This window comes from Cryptotermes secundus, unplaced genomic scaffold (genome assembly GCF_002891405.2).
Source record: "Cryptotermes secundus unplaced genomic scaffold, Csec_1.0 scaffold276, whole genome shotgun sequence".
NCBI lineage: Eukaryota > Metazoa > Arthropoda > Insecta > Blattodea > Kalotermitidae > Cryptotermes > Cryptotermes secundus.
This window is the reverse complement of record NW_019742963.1, coordinates 283,156-306,132: the sequence shown is the minus strand read 5'-3', so window position 1 is coordinate 306,132 and position 22,977 is coordinate 283,156. Positions and strand designations below refer to the sequence as shown.

The 22,977-nt window shown below is 38.9% G+C and overlaps 1 protein-coding gene across 1 annotated transcript in view; it reads left to right on the top strand.

Annotated features, from left to right (window-relative positions):
• The window catches only part of LOC111873429 (cilia- and flagella-associated protein 52), a 27,467-nt gene extending 4,498 nt beyond the window's left edge, over positions 1-22,969 (top strand). Inside the window, exons 3-12 of the mRNA XM_023868154.2 lie at positions 3,409-3,586; positions 4,485-4,672; positions 8,640-8,829; positions 10,320-10,483; positions 13,307-13,476; positions 15,361-15,509; positions 18,261-18,406; positions 19,907-20,058; positions 20,924-21,161; positions 21,783-22,969. Coding sequence (XP_023723922.1) covers positions 3,409-3,586; positions 4,485-4,672; positions 8,640-8,829; positions 10,320-10,483; positions 13,307-13,476; positions 15,361-15,509; positions 18,261-18,406; positions 19,907-20,058; positions 20,924-21,161; positions 21,783-22,538 — 2,331 coding nt within the window. The 3' untranslated portion in view covers positions 22,539-22,969. The remainder of the gene's footprint in view (positions 1-3,408; positions 3,587-4,484; positions 4,673-8,639; positions 8,830-10,319; positions 10,484-13,306; positions 13,477-15,360; positions 15,510-18,260; positions 18,407-19,906; positions 20,059-20,923; positions 21,162-21,782) is intronic.
• The last annotated feature ends 8 nt before the right edge of the window (positions 22,970-22,977 follow it).

The window sequence follows — 22,977 nt, the reverse complement described above, 5'->3', positions numbered from 1 at the left end:
ACCACGGAGCCATCATCAGAGGCATTTATAGTAGAAAAAGAAATCACCAACACACAAAACTTCACTTTGTCAAAGATAACCACGTTCCAGTTAATTAAAATAATTACAAATAGTTAAAATTACCCAGAGTATCGGTTCACTAACTTTTTAACTATTTGTAATTATTTTAATTAACTGGAACGTGGTTATCTTTGACAAAGTGAAGTTTTGTGTGTTGGTGATTTCTTTTTCTACTATAAATGCCTCTGATGATGGCTCCGTGGTGAGCCGAAACATGTAAGGCAGGTGGTGACGAGGTGGAAAACTTAAAAAAGTGTCACATTTGACGGAAGGAACTTGATTGTTAATTTGTTAGTGTGACGGACCAGAATGAAAGACCTTAAACCTATTGGGATGTTTCTCTTAATAAAAAAATAGCATCAGTCAATGAATATATTTCCATTCACGACTAAGGAAAACGTCTATTCAGAAGTTTCCCTTCTTAAAAACGAACCTTAGTTACTAGGCGAGCAGAACAAAACACTGATGCTATAAAAATTAGCTGCAGTCAATGAATGTAGTTCTAAGAGAAACACCTACTGTGATGTTTCCTTAATAAAAAATTAGCTTCAGTCAATGAATAGTTGCATTCATGACCAAGGGAAACGTCTACTCAGAAGTTCCCCTTCTTAAAAAGAAGCCTAAATAGCTGCAGTCAATGAATGTAGTTCTAAGAGAAACACCTACTGTGATGTTTCCTTAATAAAAAATTAGCTTCAGTCAATGAATAGTTGCATTCATGACCAAGGGAAACATCTACTCAGACATTCCCCTTCTTAAAAAGAAGCCTAAATTACTAGGCAAACAAAAAAGAGCAAAACACTAATGCTATAAACACCTGAGACCAGGCTAAGTCCATGAGAGTTACCAGGAAAAATGTACACTAAAAATTGTTCCAAGCACCCAGATGCGTGAAACCATGGTAGATAGGGAGGTAGAAATTTATGCCATGAAATAAAACTAATAACCAAGTCCATGAACTCGAAAGCATGGAATAGAAAGGAGAACTCGTGAAAACTAATAGTGTGTACTACTAGCGTCATCAATGGAGTAAATCGCGCCCATTAACTGAAATTCCTACCTCCTATCTAGCATGGTTCCTTCTTGAGTAGCTGCAGAATTGGCCGCTCCTCAAGAGGAGCTGAGCTCCATGAGTAACTAAGTAATCTACCATGGTTTCACGCATCTGCATGCTTGGAACAATTTTAGTGTATTTTTCCTGTTAGCTCTCATGGACTTATCCTGGTCTCAGGTGTTTATAGGATTAGTGTTTGGGTGACCTGTTTGCCTGGTTGCCAAGGCCAATTTTTATGAAAAGAAACGTGAATCCAATTTTTCGTAGGTTTGAACAGAAATGTCTTGGTAGATGTTTTATTCAGATGGGAGAATCGGCAAAATTATGTGTCCTTACAAGGTTCTCTCCATTTTCCATATGTATTCATGGTGTGGTGCATTATTGAATTCAGGGATAATTCGATTCCTATCTGAATTAATCCCCTGTCATTTCACATACCTTACCGATATTCATATATTGCATGTGCAAATTTATGTGGCACCCTGTAGCCTAGTTAAAAGTTCAGTAACATTTGAAAGAACATACTGGCTTGATCTTCAGGGCTATAGAGTAAGCCAAGCAAGCTCTGCTTGTTTCCTCCTTGCTGATTACTTACTCTGTAGCCCTGAAGATGGAGGGATTATTTTCCTCTGAAACATCAGCAAAGTTCTACTGGCCTGCAGGGTGTCACATCCCAGAAGATTACTCTTCACAGTCATTGCTGCCTCAGACCCAACATTTATTTTCAGTTGTTTAATGTCCACCATGCAACAATACTAAATAAGGTACATAACTTCTTTATTAAGACTGTCACAACACAACTATATCAAAGTTAGTGCCTGGTTTTGGCTCTGCTATATGTTTTGGCTATTAATAGCCATCATCAGGCAAATACATGGCTAACATATATATACGCCACTGAACTGCAGTATTAATAAAATTGGATACAATAATATTAATTATATTAAAATACTTGACATAAAAATACAATAAATTAGATTATATAAAACAAGAATAAAATTCTTCGGTTGATGCTTTACATCATCTAGTTAGTCATTTTTTTTGTGATTTTGTTTCGTTCCCATGAACAAATTAGAGTATTCTATATTTTGTGTATAAAAACTGTTATGGGAGGCTCATGATGTAGATGTAGTAATATTAATGTTAATTAGTTAGTCGCTGCCTCATCTTACAAAGTATTGTCTGTTCTGTAGGGAATGTAAACAGTGACTAAAAAAATCATAAGGTAGTTGGAAGTTAAGGGGATTGCTATGCCTTCTGTGCCACAGCGATCGGTATGCTCATATTTGCAATGTTTTTAAATGAAGTCAATTTAGTTCCTCCTTCTATTGCACACATATTGTCTTTCATGGTATGCCTGTTGCCTATCAAGGGTGCAGTGATGAATTTTAAAAGGATTGGATTTTGAATCTTGTTATTGTTAGACGGTGGATGGTAAATGACTGAAAATAAATTTTAATACAAACTACAACAGGATGCTAAGATACAACAATCAGACCAAGCATATTATGTACAAATCAATAGCTGAGAATATATAGTTTAAAATAACAGAATGATTAGTAATTAATTAATTCTGATGGCTATGAAAGAAATGGTGGTGGACAAATATGAAGCAACATGACGGCAGAGCCCCATAAAATAATTTTGTATATGTAAATGTATGATCTCGTTCTGAGAAAATCTATGGGTACAACACGAATAGATATACATGTAAGATTTGAAGCTCTCATGATGGTGAATGTTCAAATTACTGTCTTCTGGGATGTGATACAGTGTAATATTCACAAATGTGTAGAATGAGCTCTTAATCAGTACAGTCCTCAGAGACGCTGGTAAACATTAGCTGACTACACAGTACCACAGTCTGGACGACAGTAATTTCCATTACGTTTACCCTTGGTTCACTTAACAGTGCTTTCAGTTGCTCAGATTACATAGAATTGAATGAGAGGGTGATAATAAATTGGAACGGATGTCAAAGAAAGTGTTCATGATCGTATTTAAGGTATTTTTTTTATTGCTAGTGGGGTGGGACTAAGTCCCTTGTACTGCGTCCACTTCTGGCCTGTTATTTAAGGTAACTATCCCAGCATTTGCATGGAGGGACTGAGGAAAGCCAAGAAAATTTTAGTCAAGATAGAGAGCCTCTAGGTTGAGATTTGAACCCAGGACTGTTGAATACAAAGCGGGAGTGCTAATCACCTGAGTGTGATATTTGTTCAACAAGTTTACAGTTTTGACACAGAGTGCACTCTGGCCAGCCATGAATGGACTCAGATGTTGTCTTGTTTCAGGCACTTGTTATCTTGTGGAGCTTTGAAACCAGTCAGATTTTGTCTAAGTATGATATCCACAAGGTTCGTGTGGAGTCAGTCACCTTCACATGTGACAGTAAACATCTCATATCTCTGGGTGGTCGTGATGATAGCAATATTATTGTGTGGAATGTTGAAAAAGGAGAAGCTGTGTGTGGTATGTATCAACTGACAGTGTTAGTGTTCTCCAGAATGTGATGTACTGAGGGGGTTAGTTAGTGGTAATGCTCTAGAGTTTTGTTTGGGAGTTACTCAGTTCAAATTGCAGCTGGGCCACTTGCTATCATGAGGAAGGTTTCTTGTGTTTTCCTTAGTCCCTCCAGGCATATGCTTGGGTATTACCTTGATTATACCACAACCACAGCCTTCAAAATCCTTTCCAATTAATCATTTGTTCAGTATCCTACCATTCAGCAATATATGGTCTAGATATTGACTAACTAGCTAACTGCATGGATCCAAGCCCTTCTTGAAAAGGCACCAGTCTCTCAGCTATTCAAGAATTTCCCAACATTCTTATGGAACCTGAAGTTCTTGCCTTGTTCAAAAGAGCCTGTCACTGGTCCCTATCCTGAGCCATATGAATCCAGTCCATTACACCCCTTCCTGCATTTCTCTTATCCATCTTATCAATGTCCTCCATAGCGTAGTTGGTTGAGGCACTATGCTACAAGCCAGAAGGTTGTGGGTTCGATTTCCAATTAAGTCATTGGATATTTCAATTGACCTAATCCTTCCAACTACACTATGACCTTGGGGTCGACTCAGTCTCTAACAGAAATGAGCATCAGAAATCTTCCTGGGGCTAAAGGGTGGCCAGCATGTAAGACTGACAACCTCACCCCCATCTGTGAGCTGATTGTCTAGAAAATGTGGGAGCCTCATCATCTCACAATCCTATTGGCCACCATGGCCTCTTACAGGGATACCTTCTACATCAGTCTAGATATTGACAACATCATTAAATCACCTACAATGCACAAAATGTAATTTATGTGTGTGAATACAGTGCAAGTGACACTTTGAAATGCTCTCTCATCTGGATGTGTTTCCAGGTGCCGTGGCAAATTGCGGGACATCAGGCAGTGCAGTCTTACTCTGCCGCACAAACCTACGTGGACACTGTTTCATCACTGGGGGAGAAGGCACGTTGAGACTGTGGAAAGTCATTCCTGACAGAAGACAGCTAGAGACAGTGGATGTTAAATTTGGACTCATTAAGAGGCATATTATCTGTATAGTGGTAATGTATCTGCATGATGAATGGAAGCTGTTCACATTTCACAAGTGCTGGACTTGAATGTTACAAGTCTTGAATTCAAGACTAGCCTTACCGCGCACATGTCTCCTGAATATCTTCATGCCTCACGTGTGATGAATCAATGTTTGTAATTGTTGGGACTATTTTCTAGGTTCTCAGGCTTGTCCCTCTGCAAAGATGAGGTAAGCTTAAGCTTTCTGGCAGCAACGTCTTTTCAGCAAGAACATCCATAACTTAAGGCATTTATGTTCATAACATATACACATGTTACTTATAAAATTTATCAAGCCTATAAAATCATTTCTAGCACCGAAGTCTTCGAAAATAAGTTAGGTAAGATGTGTACACCCAGTGTAACAACCCTGATGTCTTAACTGTCGTTTGTTTGATTAAAACAGAACTGTAACACTTATGGGAGAAGTGAGTTGGGCATTCTTGCTCACAACTCATATTCAAAACTTTTTTTTGCTCAGAGAAATATTTTGCAAGTTATGCTTGAAATGTATGCAGAAATGCATATAGGCTTTCATGTGACGTGTCTGTTACTGATGACAGATATTAAGCTCAACCAGTAGGAGTTGTCATGTCTTAGTAAAACTTCCAAGTGTCATATTTCCTGAGAATCCTTTCAAAATTTCTCGGATTGTTTCATATGGACAGACAGACAGACAGACAGGACATATGTGCATCTATACATTTATAATATTAAATTATAGCATCCTGTTGCACTTCTCACTTATTATCAGTTAGTTCCACAGTCTTACATGCAACACTAATGTTCTGTAAAACTAATTAAAAGCTATTGCTTTAAAGTTTTATACTACATGTTTTGATCAATGTGGTCATCGTCAGGTATTGGGAAACAAGATATGCAACATAACACAACAGGAAGGAAAACAACCCAATGGCTCAAACACACATGCGCATTGAGGGGGTCTATATATTAACAACCTAAGCAATGATACAGAAGATAGCAGCATCCCCATCCATAATTTTTAAAATCTGATGATGATCGCATTGGTCAAAACTTGTAGTATAAAACTTTAAAGTGAATAACTTTTAATTAGTTTTACAGAACATTAGTGTTGCATGCGAGACTGTGGAACTAATTGATACTAAGTGTTCATTTATGTTTGTGAGTGTGTTTGTGTACAAGTAGCTGCATTATATATATGAGGGAGAGTCAGTAAATAGGTCACAAATGGATATAAAGCATAAAATATGTGATATTCAAATCTAAAAAAAAAGTTGTTTCTCAATATATCCTCAATCAACATACATACACTTGTCCCATTGCTTTACTTGTGCATCAAAACCCACAGCATAAAGTCTTTTTACTGTTGTCTCAGCCACTTCTTCACCTCCGTTTCAACTTCATCATCCCCGAAACATTTGTCACTGAGGGGGTTTTTAGTGGACCAAACAGATGGAAGTCACTAGAAGCCAAGTCCAGGCTGTAAGGCAGATGTTCAAAAGTTCCCATTGTAGTTCTTGAAATCTCTACTGGGTTGATATGTTGGGATTTTGGACTTTATCCATCGTCCTGGTTTTTAAGATAAATAAAAACACGACGTTTCGGAAACTGGATCTGTTTCCGTCCTCAGGTGAAGGAAAACACCTATTCAGTTGGGTCCCTTAGAAAGAGCTAGCCTCAATCACTGGACAAACCAATGTCACAAAAAAAACATATCAGTGTGTTATACACCATCGTCAGAATCCTATAGTAACTACTCTCCTGGGTTACTCAGACTGTATGAGATCTGGCATTATCATGATGAAACAGTACCCCTCTTGCCAGTGGACCTGGACGTTTTCTGTGAGTTCCATCCTAAAGCTTGAACAGAACTTCACAGTACAATGCAGAACTCACATTTTCACCACACTTCTGAAAATCAGCTAACAGTAGTCCTTGAGAATCCCATAACATTCCCAGCTGATGGCATAACCCTAAACATTGTGGTAGAAGGTGAACGTGGATGTTTCCATTGCATTGAATCATGCTTTGATTCAGGTTGGTAGTGATGCACCCATGATTTGTCCCCAATAACAAATCTGTTAAGCATATCTTCTCCCTCATCTGCATACCATAGGAGATATTGCTAGGACAGAACCACTTGGTTAATTTTTTTTTTTTTTTTTTTTAATATTTCAGTTCTCTGGGCAGCACCCACCATGTGCACACTTTCCAAAACTTCTAACAATCATGCATTATGCTGTATGCTAAACCATGGAAACATCACAGTACGGTTACTACGCTATATATTGTTATCCTCCTGTCAGCTCAAATTAACTCTCCCACCCTCTGCGCAGTTGTTCCTGTCAAAATCTCAACAAGGCAACCTGGTCAGGCATGATCTGCAAATTTTGAAGGTCCTTGAGAGAATTTCTTGACCCAGTTGCGAACCAATTTATATGACAAACACTTCTCACCATTAACAGGAAACATTTCTTTATGAATATCCTCTGCATTGAGTCCTTTTGCCCACAAAAAACGCAGAATGGAACGCTGCTCATTGGTAGTATACCCTCAAGCATGGTCGCCATTTTGGCTATTGAAACCAGCCTCTGAACATGCTCTCATGAAGCTGGACTGTGCTGCTACCTAGTGATACACATAGAAAACCTATTATATCCATTATAGCTGTTTTACTTCTATTTGTGATCTATTTACTGACTCTCCCTTGCATTATTAGAAGGTTAAATGGGGATTTAATTTTGTTGGCTGCTGATAACATATGACATATATGAAACAAAGAGTTATTGTCTGTCTAAAACATCCCTGGTGGTACATCATACCTTCAAAAGGCAACCTTACAGAAGATAAGTCCTGCATGCTCAAAGAGGTGTCTGGTATGGAGACTTCATGAGCATACATTTAAAACAGAATACAGTAACTCTCTAATGATGGCATAATGTTCTATGCCATTATCTGATGATGATGCAACCTCAAAGATGTTTTAGACACAGTATAAATGTCAGGAGACATCTGGTGATGTAAGCCAGTGGTTCTCAAACTTTTCTTGCTTGTGGCCCACTTCTGAATTTCATTCACTTCTATGCCCCCCCACCCCAATTTTGTTTAATAATAAGAAATATAAAATATATATACTTTCCTGGATATCTATATGAAAGTGTAGCTATAACTTTGAATATAAACCAAGCAAAGTGGTCCATGGGAACAAACAATTTTTGCCAGTTGAATTTTTAAAATTTATGACTGCCCATTTTCTGAATTGTTTAAAGATGTGAAAAATGTTGGAAGTCAATTTTCATAAAAACTACTTTTGAAGCCATTCTTCTTAAAATAAATACAAAACTGCTGTAATTAATTCACAACATTTTTCTTTTGTAGAGGAGACTATTCAAGTTCTATTGAAAGCTAATAATTTGTTTGTAATGAAAGTTCGAGTTATTATGAAATGTAGTGCTTAGTTGTCAGAAAATAGTAGCTGGAGTTTGTATCTTATCTCCAAAGTAGTGAACTGCCACAATAATAGAACTTGCCCAGAAAATGTCTTCTTCAAAATACTCTGAATACTGAATTGAAGAACACCTGAAATTTTCTGAAAAGGTGGTTGTAAAACTTATGAGAGGAGTGGGAGATATTTAAGAAGATGAAGGATCATTTTTCTAGTTAACCATTTTGTTAGGGCTATACCTGCTCCAAGAAGGTGAGTACCTGTTCACCAGTATTTGGAATTCCCAGATCTAAGTTTGTGGTTTAAGTACAATAGGTTCTGTCCCTTCTAAGTAAGGCACACAAAAACATGGATGTTGAGTTATGTATATGTACCAACCATTTTGCATTTTCATTTCATTTTATATTATTAATAATTTTATTTTATAAGTGAAATTTTCGTGGCCCACTTAAGAGTTTCCATGGCCCATCCAAAATACTGCGTGGTCCCCATTGAAAACCACTGATATAAGCAATTTGTTTCTCTTTCAGATTGATGAAATGGATATGTTTGCTTATTGTGGTACAACAACAGGAGATGTTGTGAAAGTTAAGCTTAACTATGATTCTGATGTTAATATCTTGGATCCAGTTACAAATCCAGTTCTCCTTGGTTGTTTTGGAAAATATGTTGGAAGGAAGAAATTGTTGGCAGGAGAAGAGCCTGCCAGGTACAGTCAGGGTGAGTTTGTGTTGTTACTTTAACAGACACTTTGATTTATCTGCTGTGCTCATTTTAAGTAATGTATCAGCCTTAAGGTATTCTGACTTCATTAATATTTATTTATTTGTATAGTTTATCTGATGATATCAGCATTAACTCAGACTCTGTAGCGCAGAATGGATAATAGTGAATGCTGAATTTGAAAAGATGTGGAAGGAAGCAATCATTACATAATTTGAAGTTATATTCTTGGTACTAATCTTGAGGGACTGAAAGATGCCCTGAAACGCTCATGGAGAATACTTGCTGTCCTCATTGAGATTTGAACCACCATCTTCCAAATGCAAGAGAGGAGTGTTACTGCTTGAGCCAGTTTGTTCAGTGACAGTTCTGCAAGATGGTTCAAGCTAGATGCATTGGGGGAAAATCAAGACATTGCAATCAGATGTCAGTGGGGAAAGAAGAGATAATGATGGCACAGTTATAGTTGTTCTGGGAAGTACTAATTGGTTCATAAGATGATCCAGTGGTAGGCTCCAGTAAATATAATAATGCATCTTCAGGTTTCACAAAGGATGGAATTTCTTAAGTAGCTGAGTGACTGTCAGTTTCTCAGCAAGTATTCTGTCCCTTGGTGTTAGACAGTTAAGTAGAGGACTAGATTTATCATGTCTATACTCACTGTATACAATACTGTTGTTATATTATGAAATACAAAACATACCCATTCTTTTCCCAGGATGTGGCCTGTTTCCTTGTGAGCGTCACAATAAACAGCAGCTAAAATTTTAAAGAAGGAATAACACTCAAAATATGAAATTGAAATTTACCCATGTAATCAAAAAACATTTGGAACTAGGATTCAAATTGTGTTCAGGAACTCATCATTGTAACAGAGATGGGTACCATACATATTGACAAATATAAGGGTTAATTTCATAATACTGTTGGGTGTTCTCTCTTAGGTCTCTGTTATGAAACATATGGACGTGAAATTTATATTTATGTATTTTCAACATCTCACGTTAATGTATCCATAAATGAGATGTCATGGTGTGAAATTACCAAATTAAAAAGAAATAAGTTTTAATCTTAAAAGCTAATGTTCAAGACATTAAGGATTATTTTGCTAATCGTCCTACTCTATTCAGGACAGAAGAACATTTTATTTTATTTTCCAATTTTTATTATTACATATGGCATATTACCTTATTTTCTTCATTTGTTTTAACTTCAGACTCAGGAAAAGGGAGGAGATGCCTTGTGCCCTCTTCCCCCTGGCACCCCCATCTCCAGTGGCACCCATGTTTTAATTTTTTTGTATGTATGTATGTAGTCTAGATTTAATGTTATGCTGCAAATCTGAAGATGTAATGCAACAAAAGAAACTTCTTGAAGAAAACATGCAGTAAACAGAAGGTTATTGAATTATCAGCTAAGAATGAAGAATGCACTTGGGCATTCTATGTTTTCTTGTAAACACTAATGTTTCTGAATATTTGTTCCAGGCGTAACTGCCCTCCATCTATGGTCTACTAATACAAAATGCCAAATTATTGTTGGAGGTGGGGATGGAACTATTGAACTAGTGAAGGAACTGGTTAACACTACATTACCAGCACCCAGCGTTCTCCGCAAGGTCAAAATGCCGTCTCTTCCGCAGTTATTGGTAGTGAGTAAAACAGAAGTCATTATCTATATAATTTTATAATTTTGTATCTTGTTTGTGAAGCTAGTAGACAATCATGCTATACCATCACAGAAACCTCATTCCACAAGACACAGTCAGCTCTATTGAACTGACCATCATTAGGTGAATTTCACATACACATTCATGCAGAAAACCACTGAAACTGTAAATAATAATCACTTTGCAAATTTATATTCCAAGTCAGGTCAACTTGTAACTGTGTAAAAATAGAATTAAAATTGTTAAAAATTACTTCATTGCAATTAAATTCCTATTTATACCCATACCATACCTAATGCTGTCACATGCCTCTTCAAAATCACTGTTTTGCAGTTACTCCATTGTTACGTGTTACGAATCTGTTGCCTAGCAACAGGTGTGTTTGCAGAGCTGTGCCCTAGTAAAGGCTGTCTCTGCTGGCTTCACAGTTCTTGCCTTTTGAAAATATGCCACAGTACGTTTCATTGGTGAGCATATATGGTGAGGAGGTCAGTAACAGATCAAATGCATGGAGAATGCAATGTGCAAACAACATAAAGAAAATTTCTGAAGTGGAAGGCGGTTTCAGTCTTGAATTGTGGATGGCTGTTTGATGTCAGTCTGTGGTGTAACACAGTCATAGGCTGCACATAGATTCATATCCCAGAACAGACATTGATGTCTGCCCACATTTTTCTGTATTCTTTTTTTTTATAAGAGTGGCTTTGCTATTATTATTATTGGAGGGGGTGGGTTTCCCCACGAACCGCGACTAATAGTCTATTGTACGTCCCCCTTTGATATTCTACCAGTCGCCATACCCTACAGGTACTGGTGCGTGCTATCAGCCCCGTTCAGCCAACAAGGTCGGCCCCTGGTACCTCGATACTTCTCCCATCTACCAGAGGCATTGGAAACTACTTGGGTGGGAAACTTGCCTAACTTTGCTCAGAGGTCTCCTAGAGACATGAGGATCTTTTACGTGCCGTAAATCTATAACATGGGACCCACGGCTTAAGGTCCCTCCCGGAGGACTTGTTCCCTGAATTTTTCTGCCCTTAAAAATTCCACGACCTCCGCCTGGTTTGAACCCGTGTACCTTGAGTTAGGTGGGAACGTTACCCCTAGATTACAGAGGCCGCTTGTGGCTTTGCTATAATCCGATGAAGTGTCTGATGAATTTGCCCACTTATCCCATTAAGAATGCCAAAAACCTCTGTAACACAGGGTCTGTGTCTGAATTGGGACATTGTGGCACTAAATTAGAAATGTTTGGTATGAGCAGCTGGGATAGTCCAGTAACCAAAATGACCACAGTAGACTGCATAACAGGGGTTTGACTTTTGGCAGGACAGTATTTCATGCTATGCCATCATATAGAGACAAACTTTTGGAACTGCTTTGCCTCCTATCCAAAGCACTTTACTCGCCCTTACAGCAGCCGTCCCAAAGAAGATATCAGCCTCTGGGTGATGCGTAGCTGCCAGCAGTGTTGATAATATATTTTCCACAATTATTAGTAGATATGAGATACTTGTCTCAGGGGTACGGGTGCTTCAGTGACTGGGATGGGAACACACTTCAGGAGTTATGAATCACAGGATCACCAGAACATAACACCATGTATTTCTAGCATTTAGTTAAATGATGAATACAGAGACTATTGGTATGTTATACTAACTCTCCTTTAAGCTTGCACTTCACCGATTACACCTCCATCGTTAATATTGTTTTAACTCCCATTAAAGAACTCAAATCTCACTGCCCACTCACTACTCACTGTAAATGTCTCCAACTGCAACTAACTTGTCACTCCTCTATAACTGACTGCATAACTTTTCTGACTTAAACTGTTCTTCACTTTTCTCTCCCCCCAGGTGAGACTTCTTTCATAATATTTAGGTAGTTCTTCCAGTTATCAGGCCCTAAATAGTCATGAACAGAAAAAGGAGACAGCCAAGGGCCATGCTGGGATGCTGTCCCGCATTTCGTTTGATGAGGAGATGTTTATCTTAAACTTTCTCTTCAGGTTTCAAGGTATAAGCGCAAGTAGGTTTTGCTGAGCATCAAATCAGAGACTGATTCCCCAAAATACCTGCCTAGCATGACGGAAGATAATACTTAAAGTAAACTGATGATACTAATGACAATGGTGGTGCCATGGAGAGGATACCAGCCTCAAATGAAGCATATGATCCTGTCTCCATGACCACCCTTGTCGCTACAAGCTTAAGGAGGATTGTATCGAATGAGAATTAGATGGTCAATATATGCCTCTCATTCTTGTGGGACAATAAGTGGACTTGTCGTTGCCATAGTTAAAGAATGTTAAGCATGGGAAGTACAGTTACAGCATGTCATGTAGGATTTCTAGACATTGTCCTTCCTTCAGTATTCTGATTAGGACACTACATTTCAGAGACTGAAATGATCCAATGATTGACATCAGTGACTTAAAATGGCCCCATCTAAGTTGGTAGTTCCCCTTTTCACCAAATGATGGAAACATATTCAGTTTCCAGGACATGTTCTGTACCATCATCAGAACCTATAGAAGGTATCCTGTCTTGCAGCTGGAGCCTGGAGGTAGCCATTCTCCTTCACCTAATGCAAAGGTTAAAGAAAGATGCAGCTTTATCTTCACAGGTCCCCCTAGACCAGGGATAACGTTTATTTTTTAGTGCAGTGTTATGTATTAGTGTTACCATATTTAGGCAAGCGATGAATGCTGTGTTACCAAATGCAAATGCCAACTCACTCATGTACTCATGAGCTGAAAAGGTTACTTTATAAATCAGTGAGGCACTTTTCTTGTTTGTTATACAGCTAAAATCTACTACTGTAAATTCTGCGCCAACTTCACTGCAAATGCTGCATATGACAATTTTTGTGGGTACCATGTTGAGTGAAATCTTCACCATTGATGTAGAGACATTTGAGGTGAAGCTACATGTAACATGCCACAAGCATGCCATCCATGATATTGCTTTCCCACAGTAAGTACTGACACTTCAGTGAAGACTGGGCTATGATACATGGATGAGAGAGAAACTGAACAGTTGTGATGAACTGTTTATCATCTTTGGTGCTTAACCCTTTAAAGACTGAGTTTCTTCTAAATACTATATAAGAATCACATCTGTACATCACAGGAAACACATTACACCTTCACTACAGAGACCAACCCATTAATACTGTGTAGAGAAAATGTCGCTGTTTATTGTGAGAACCATACAGAACATACAAATACAGTTGTGGGCTGAATGCAGAGTTTTTGTATGTTCAAGCAGGTGGTACATATAGCAACCACTGGGCTTTAAAGGGTTAAACTGGTAACTGTGTGGAGGAAGTGATAGCAAAATGGAGAAAATTGCATAATGAAGATCTTCTTAACTTTTAGCATTTAGAAAGTTAGAATTGATATTTTTAAGCTGGTGACTATGAAAAGTACAGTGTTTTGTATTGTAGTGCTGTATCTTTCTGAGAAAACCTGGTCAGCTTGCTGTGTGATTCTGCTGTTATTTTCCCCCTGGCTTGAAGGGATATGTCTTCTCGAATATAATGCCATGCAGTCCATTGAAAGTCAACTGATATTTTGGGGCAGACCATATTATTCTTGGACCCTGAAGATGGAGGCGATATGTTCCTCTGAAACATCGATTGACTTTCAACAGACTGCATAGTGTTATATCCCAGAAGACTGCTCTTCATGCCCACTGCTGTAAGAACCTCAGATCTTTCTTGGCTTCTTTGTCAAGCCTGAAAATGGAGGTGATACTGTGCAAACTGCATAACATACAACCAGGAGCACCGTACTCTTCTTTCATAGCGTGATCAGATGAGCAGAGAATGTAGCAGATATGGGGGTGATCACAGACTCATACAAAATTTCTGTTAGAACACCTGAAGGAAGGGACATCTCTAGGAAAATGGGGACACTGGTGGTAAGATGGATCTTAAAGAAATAGTATGGGAGGGTCTGGATTGGATTCATCTACCACAGAACCCAGTGGCAGGCTTTTGTGAACATGGTAATGAACTTTTGCGTTTTATAAAATGAAAACCATGAAAATCTTCAATCAGACTACTCATTGTCCTCACTGAGATTTGAATCAGGCTTCTCGTGAGTCCAAGCCAGGAGCATGGTCATTGGAGTCAACTCATATGATTTTGAACAGTATATCACTTGACCCTGGCTGGCACAGCGATAATAAAAATGGCATCAACAAGTATTCTAAAAAAGTAAGAGTCAGTACACATTAGCTTAATTTCTGCTCAATTTTTCTTAATTCCCATGTGCAAAGAAAACTGAAAAAATAATTTAGCAGAGGAAATATGGCTTGGTGCTAATAATTCAGAGATAAAAATGTTAAATGCAGGGGCGTAGGTATAGAAATGCCAGGACAGTCTGCTATGCAGTTCCAGGATAAAGAAATGAGCGTAATTCATGATATGAAGCCTTTCCCAGCATGTAATTGTAGCTTTACACTTTCAAATGCAGAAATGAATGATTGTAAGTTTATGAAATGCACATACTTAAAGGGCTGAGGCTCAGAAAGTAAACAAGCTATAACAACTTAATGTTGCTCATCACTGTCTTTAAAAAATGTGGCAGGGTAGTACTCCAGCATTAAAAATGCATCAGGGTACCGCCTTGACTTGACTACAGCCCTGGTTAAGCATGGGTATAAACCGTGTGCATTTCAGGTGGCCCTTATTGGAAACATAATCTCCCTTTACAGACCTCACACAATACTTTACCCCTGCAATATACATAATGAAGGTTCTGGCTATTACATGCAAGAAGTATTTACATATTTATCAAGAAACTTCATTATATATTTTATTTTGTATGTCAAGATCTTGTTTTCTGTTCGCAGTGAATATTCAGAGGTGTTTGCCACTTGTAGTAAGGATGATATTAGAGTCTGGAGCACTGAAACTTCGTTGGAGCTGCTCCGCATCACGGTTGCTAATTTCACATGCACTGGGATACAATTTACATGTGATGGAAAATCCATTATAAGTGGTAAGTGTGCACTGGATATTCTGTTCAGAGGGGAGAAGAAAAGCCAATCACACACAAACTTCCTCAGTGACAGCATCTAGAATGAACAAGGGGAACAACAAACATTCACCATTCCATAACAGACAAAAACAATCAAGAAGAGAAAAAAAATATTACACACCAAATTATAGTGAATCCCATCACAAACAATGAAAATCGGACAGTGACAGAACAGTGAAATTCAGCACACATACGTAAGAGGAACTCTGATACATATGCAGTACTGCCATGTCAGACAACATTTCCAACGTTATATTGCAAACTGCAGCAACTTTCAAAAACAGCAAAAACTTAGGAATCTAAAAAAAAAAAACAGTTTTAGCAATGATAAGTGCAAAAAAAATAATACCAAGTGACATACTTGACACAACAACCTATAACAAAATTTCAAATGGTCAACATGTTTCCTTTCTGGTCTTCACTTATGATGTCTTAACCACTGACAAGTTTCTAAGAAATACCTCATATAACCATCAATTTTAAATTTAATGTAGACATTGGTCAGTGGATAGAAGAAACAGTTGAGCGAATATGAATGTGCCATCAACCTGAGAAGGCCAATCAGAATGAAACATGTTAAAAAAAAAAAAAGATAAAGCTATCCCTGTAACAGGCTGTGGAGGCACATAGGGTTGTGAGATGTTGAGGCTGCAACATTTTCTATATAGTCAGCTCATAGATGGCTGTGAGGTTGTCAGCCTTATGCGCCAGCCAGCCGCCCTTTACCCCCTGGAAGATTCCTGGTACTCGTTTCTGTTAGAGGCTGAGTTGACCCTCGGGCCATAATGTGGCTGGAAAGATTAAGCCAATTGAAAAATCCGATGACCTCATCAGGATTTGAACGCACAACCTTCCAGCTTGTAGCACAGTGCCACAGCCAAAACACAAAGCTGAATGAAAATAAAAAACAAAAGAATGAACTTGTTTGACTATATAATATGCTGTGTCATCAGGTTCCTAACATCCAGCCATAATTTGAAACCTGGAAGCTTCTCTTAATCCTTTCCAATTCTTTGTATTTTCAACCTAAATCTTACTAATTAAAAATTAATTAGTTAGAAAAAAAACATTCTGGTGCAGTATGGGAAAGCATAATGCACCATCTTTCTGTTGATCCTATAGACAAACCACTAGAAGAGATGTCAAAGAATGTAAAAAACAATCATGTGAGTATAACACTTGGTTTGTAAACATACTCTGGCATTGAATTAGCGGCCTCCATAGTCTAGAGGTAACGTTCCCACCTCACGACTCGTGGTACGCGGGTTCAAATACCCGGCGGAGGTCGTCGAATTTTTAAGGGCGGAAAAATTCAGGGAACAAGTCCTCTGGGAGGGACTTTAAGCTGTGTGTCCCATGTTGTAACTTTACGGCACATAAAAGAACCTCATATCCCCAAAGGGGATCACTGAGCCAAATTCCAGGACGTTTCCCGCCCAAAAGTAGTCTCTAAGGCCTCTGATAGATGGGGGAAGCATTATAGACACCGCTAAGCAAGTGGCCGAACTCGCTTGCTTGGCGGGACTGATGGTACGCACCATTTATCAGTAGGGTATAGAGACTGGTAGACTATCATAGAGGGAAGCACAATAGATCAAACTGGTCGCGGTGCATGGGGAAACCCACCCTCTCCAAATAACTAACTAACTAAGGGGCATTGAATTTATAAAGTTGGATAGAAAGATATAAATTTTCTTCTTCCATTGTGGTTTCTTCTAAAGGGTGCTGAATGGATGCAGAGCCTCCAGACAGCTCTGTTTCATGTGTTATTTTCCTTCTGGCAGAGTCCATATTTTGCCTTTGCCTGCAGTACTGCTATTCACTTCTATAAGCCAAAGAAGAACACTCTGAAGATTATTGTCTCCTGGGATGTAACAGTATTTGTTTTATTTTGTGGGTTATTTTATGACACTCAGTAGCTAGACTATATAGCATCAAACTCTAGGATGAATGATTAATTGTAAAAGATTTGGAAGGAAGCAGTCATGGAGTAATTGAGGTATTTCACTGACATTCGCCTGGAGGGACTGAAGAAACCATGAACCTCAGTCATCGTAGCTGTCCTAGCTGAGATTTGAACGAAGCATCCCCTGACTAACGGAGGAATATCTTCAAGGAAGCCCTTCCTCTGAAACATCGGTACACATCTATGAGACTATATAGCATCGTATCCCAGAAAACAGTAATCTTCATTATGATTGCCATGAGAACCTCAGAACCCACTGATGTTTCTGTAGTAACGCTTGCTGGATAGAGTTTGACAGTGCTAAAGTGAGTCAGTGGCTTCGCATCATCATCGTCAAACTGTGAATAAAAGAATATGTGAATCTGGAGCTTCAAGTTATGCTGATGCACAATGCTGCTTCTGAAGATAACATTTAATTTGCTTTGAAACAAGTGAATGTGATACATTCACTTTATTGCTTGAGTATTGAAGTGTATGATGTCCTTCAGCATGGTTTTTAGGGAACTGGTTTAGAATTTAGTGAATCAACTTCAGTATAAATGTGACGCAGAACAAAACACATTCAAAATCTCATACTTGCAAGTAAGGTAAACTTGTGGAAGTGTGTAGAGATAGTGCAACACAACATGGAGAATCAGGAATTGCATTATCTCATTCCCACTCAGTAATGGAGACAGAACACTCCAATAGTCAGGTGACCACTTGTGTGAAACTCACTAACTGCAAGAATTTCTTTGTGTGTGTAGGTTGGAATGACGGAGAGATCCGAGCGTTCACACCTCAGACTGGGCGTCTCATATATGAGATTCACAATGCACATAGTAAAGGAGTAACTGCAATAGCCATTACAACTGGTGGTCATCGCATTGTCAGTGGCGGTGGTGAAGGACAAGTAAGTGAACCAAATAGTCACTGGTTTATCAACAACACTGAGCTCTTATGAAACTATTGCATGCAACTGATTCCAAGATACTTAGATAATGTATCTGTTGAAACTAAATTGGATTTCTGTGAAATTACTTGATTCCTATGTGACATGATAGGAGTGCTGTAATGATACTGTGAAGAGCACGATCTTCTGGGATATGATGCTGTGTATTTGGGTAGATACATCTATCAAACTAGATGTCAGGTACCTGTCTACCAGACTACATGGTGTCAGGTACTGGTCTAATAGACTATGTAGTGTAAGGTACCTGTCAACCAAACTACATGGTGTTGGGTACTTGTCAACCAAACTACATGGTGTTGGGTACCTGTCAGCCGCACTATATGGTGCCAGGTACCTGTCAACCAAGCTCCATGGTATCAGGTACCTGTCTACCAGACTAAATAGTATCACTTCCCAGAAGATTGGCATCTTAATATTCACTGCCATGAATAACTCAGTGCTCTCAGTGCTCACCAGTGTTTCAGTAGAATCTCCCTGAAGATTCCTCTGATTCCTCTGGATTACATGGCCGTTACTCTCACAAGAGAGCATTCTCCACAGTCGCTGCTGTGAGAACCTCAGACCCAACATACATAGGTAAGTCAATAAGTAAGTTACAAATGGATATAGAACTTAAACAAATAAGAGTACTGATTTGAAAAATGCTTTTATTTCTCAACATAATCTCCCTGTACACTGAGGCACTTGTCCCATCGTTTCACAAGCCCCTGAAAACCAGCAGCATAAAATTCTTTGGGCGGCTGTTGGAACCAGGTGTGTTCACATGGCATGGCCTATTTCGTAATGCATGACAGGTTGCACGCTTCCGTTGAATGGCCTTACGAAGTTTCCTGAGGATGTTACAGTAGGAGTCAGCATTTACAGTTTGTCCTTGAGGCTGGAATGCGGTGAGCAGTATGCCTTCCTGATCCAAGAAGACTGTGAGCATCACTTTTCTGGAGGATGGTGTCACCCTAAACTTTTGGCAGGTGACGCAGGTATTTTCCACTGCATTGATGCATGCTTTGTCTCGGGCTGGTAATGGTGAACCCAAGACTCATCACCTGTGACAATTTGGGCTATCATATCGTATCCTTCATCGTGGTAGCTATTGAGATGCTATAATGGGAGACCCATTCTTTGCATTTTGTGTTGTGGGGTCAGCATGCACAACACCCATCGTGAACAGACTTTGTGAAAACCTAACCTGTCATGCATTACGAAATAGGCCATGCCATGTGAACACACCTGGTTCCAACAGCCGCCCAAAGAATTTTATGCTGCTGGTTTTCAGGGGCTGGTGAAACGATGGGGCAAGTGCCTCAATGTACAGGGAGATTATGTTGAGAAATAAAAGGATTTTTCAAATCAGTACTCTTATTTGTTCAAGTTCTATATCCATTTGTAACTTACTTATTGACTTACCCTCGTACATTGCTCCCTTATTGCATTTGTATTCAGGTGAGAGTCTGGGAGATTAAACCCACATACCAGAAGCTGGAAGGCATCCTGCAGGAACACAGAGGCCCGGTGTCCTGTATCCGGATATCCAGCTCAGACACAGAAGCCATCAGCGCAAGTTCAGATGGAACATGCGTAATATGGGACATAGTGTAAGGGGTTTTATTGTGCACTTAGCTTTGCCAGCATCTACAGTCAGTTTCACATGAATTGCACCGCCCAAACCAGATCCCTTATTTTCATTGCCACAGCTTCATTTGAGCTCTTGTTGGGCTCATGAATGGGTCTATTGTGTATCATCCCTGGATGAAAGATGAATATGGAACAGTGGTGGAATGATAATTGGCAGAGGAAACTGAAATACTTTGAGAAAATCTACTGCAGTACCACTTGGTCCACTATGAATCCCACTTGAAGTGACCTGGGTTTGAATCCAGAGCTCTGCAGTGTGAAACTGGCAACCAACTACCCAAGCTATGGCACCTTCCAACTTTGAATCTCTGTACATATCCTTCCATTACTAGAACAGTAGACCAAAAATGAATTCTCACCTATCAAATATTAACATTTTTATTTTATCATGTTCTCCCTTAGCTTCATCTCCTTTTTGGTGCTTTCTATGTAGATATCATGTAAGTCCGTCTGTCTGTGTGTGACATAGTTTGACACATAAGCCATTGCAAAAACTATCTTAAAATTTCATATGACAGACTTTCAGTAAAGGTGTTTGCACATTTCCAACTTTCAGCATTATTTTTCCTCAATAATGCCTTGTTTACATGGAAACATAAATGGAATTGCCCATGCATCCCATAAACTGTTTCTCTGATTCTGTTGTAATTCGATATGGGAGACTTTAGCTAATCTGCATTTCATTATTTCCATTTTTAATCAGGCTTAATAAACTTGAAAGAATGCCATTAATAATCTTGTGTAGTATATATGTATTATGGAGTACATGCTTTCCAGTCTTGTTATCTTTGACATCTTATTTTATTGGATTATTCCATTCTGCAGGAGACTGACACGGAAGCACAGCCTGTTTGCCAACACTCAGTTTATGGGTGTTTGCTACCATCCGAGTGACCTTCAGGTAGTCACCACAGGAACTGACTGCAAAATTGGTTACTGGGAGGTTTATGATGGTTCTTTGATAAGGGAAATAGATGGTTCTACTTCCAGTGGGCTTAATGCCATTGAAATCACCACAGATGGAGAGCATATCTTAACAGGAGGAAATGATCAGTATGTGAAGGTAAGGTTGGTGTCAAAACACCCCATCAAATAGAATCCTTTCATTTTTAACAAGTCAAGTGGTTCTTTTCCATGTTCTTATTCCTCCCACAGTGGCACATTAAATTCTCCTGGACATTTAGCTGTACCGTATAGTTAGCTACAGCTACTGTATACATTATACAAAACTGTGTACCTGGACACTGATATGTTGGGATTTTGGACTTTATCCATCGTCCTGGTTTTTAAGATAACAAATAAAAACACGACGTTTCGGAAACTGGATCTGTTTCCGTCCTCAGGTGAAGGAAAACACCTATTCAGTTGGGTCCCTTAGAAAGAGCTAGCCTCAATCACTGGACAAACCAATGTCACAAAACATGAAGATTATAAACACCTGAGACCAGGCTAAGTCCATGAGAGCTAATAAGAAAAATATTCATAACAAATTGTAGCAAACACTTACAAGCGTGGAACCAGGATAGATAGATCTGCCGAAACGTCGTGTTTTTATTTGTTATCTTAAAAACCAGGACGATGGATAAAGTCCAAAATCCCAACATATCAGTGTGTTGTACACCATCGTCAGAATCCTATAGTAACTACTTGTGTACCTGGAATTTAATTATGTTTTCTCTGCCAGGTATGGAACTACCACAAAGGCATACCAACTCACATAGGTACTGGCCATGCCAGCGTAATCACCGCTGTACGATTCTCACCAGATAATCGTCACATTATCAGTGGCAGCTCTGATGGAGGAATATTCCAATGGAAAAGTCCAGTTGTTAAAAAATGGTTGCAAGAGAGTCAGCAGTCTAGAAGCCATTCCTCCAGAAGCACTCGTAGCATAGGCAGCAAGCAAGGGGCAACAGAGCGGGAAGGAGAAGGAAGCAGTGGGCAAGTAGAAACACTGGATAGTGCAAGAAGTGTGCAAGGCAGCAAAGGTGATGGCACGGAAGAGAGGAAGCTTGGAGAGGTTTGCACATATGAAGAGGAGCATGTTAACAGTGTCAGAAATATAATCACTGAAGGCGGGGAAGGCACGCCAAAGAGTGGTAACACACCAAAAAGTAGCGGTACACCAAAGAGTGCTAACACGCCAAAAAGTAATGGTACACCAAAGAGTGGTAACACACCAAAAAGTAACGGTACACCAAAGAGTGCTAACACACCAAAAAGTAATGGTACACCAAAGAGTGGTAACACACCTAAAAGTAATGGTACACCAAAGAGTGGTAACACACTAAAAAGTAATGGTACACCAAAGAGTGGTAACACACCTAAAAGTAATGGTACACCAAAAAGTAATGATACACCAAAGAGTGGTAACACACTAAAAAGTAATGGTACACCAAAGAGTGGTAACACACTAAAAAATAATGGTGCTCCAAAGTAAGGTGCCTGCCAAAAGCCACTGACATCAAAGAGTGGTGGTGTATCATCAAACAGTGAAGTCAGAATATTTCAAAGTCAGAAAAATACTCTATGAGACCAAAAGGATATATATTCTGTTTGAAAATGTAACTATGTACTTGAAAACAACGTTGCCGCTGCCAAGAGTGGAAAGAAAGCAACAAAAGTATGCATGACAGTGCATAGAATGTCAACTGTAGGATCCTGTGTTTATAATCCCACGTCAGCTCCATGTGCCTTGTGCTTTAAGAATAGTACTGGACTGTTCAGTCTGGACTCATGAAAGCTGTGGTACTCTCAGAGTTTGAGTGAAGCCATAAAAATTAAATAATGTCAATCTCATCTGCTTTCATGGAGGTAAAACATTCCTTTATTTTTATTAAAGTGAAAACTGTAACTAAAAAATTGTATTTATTTCAGGC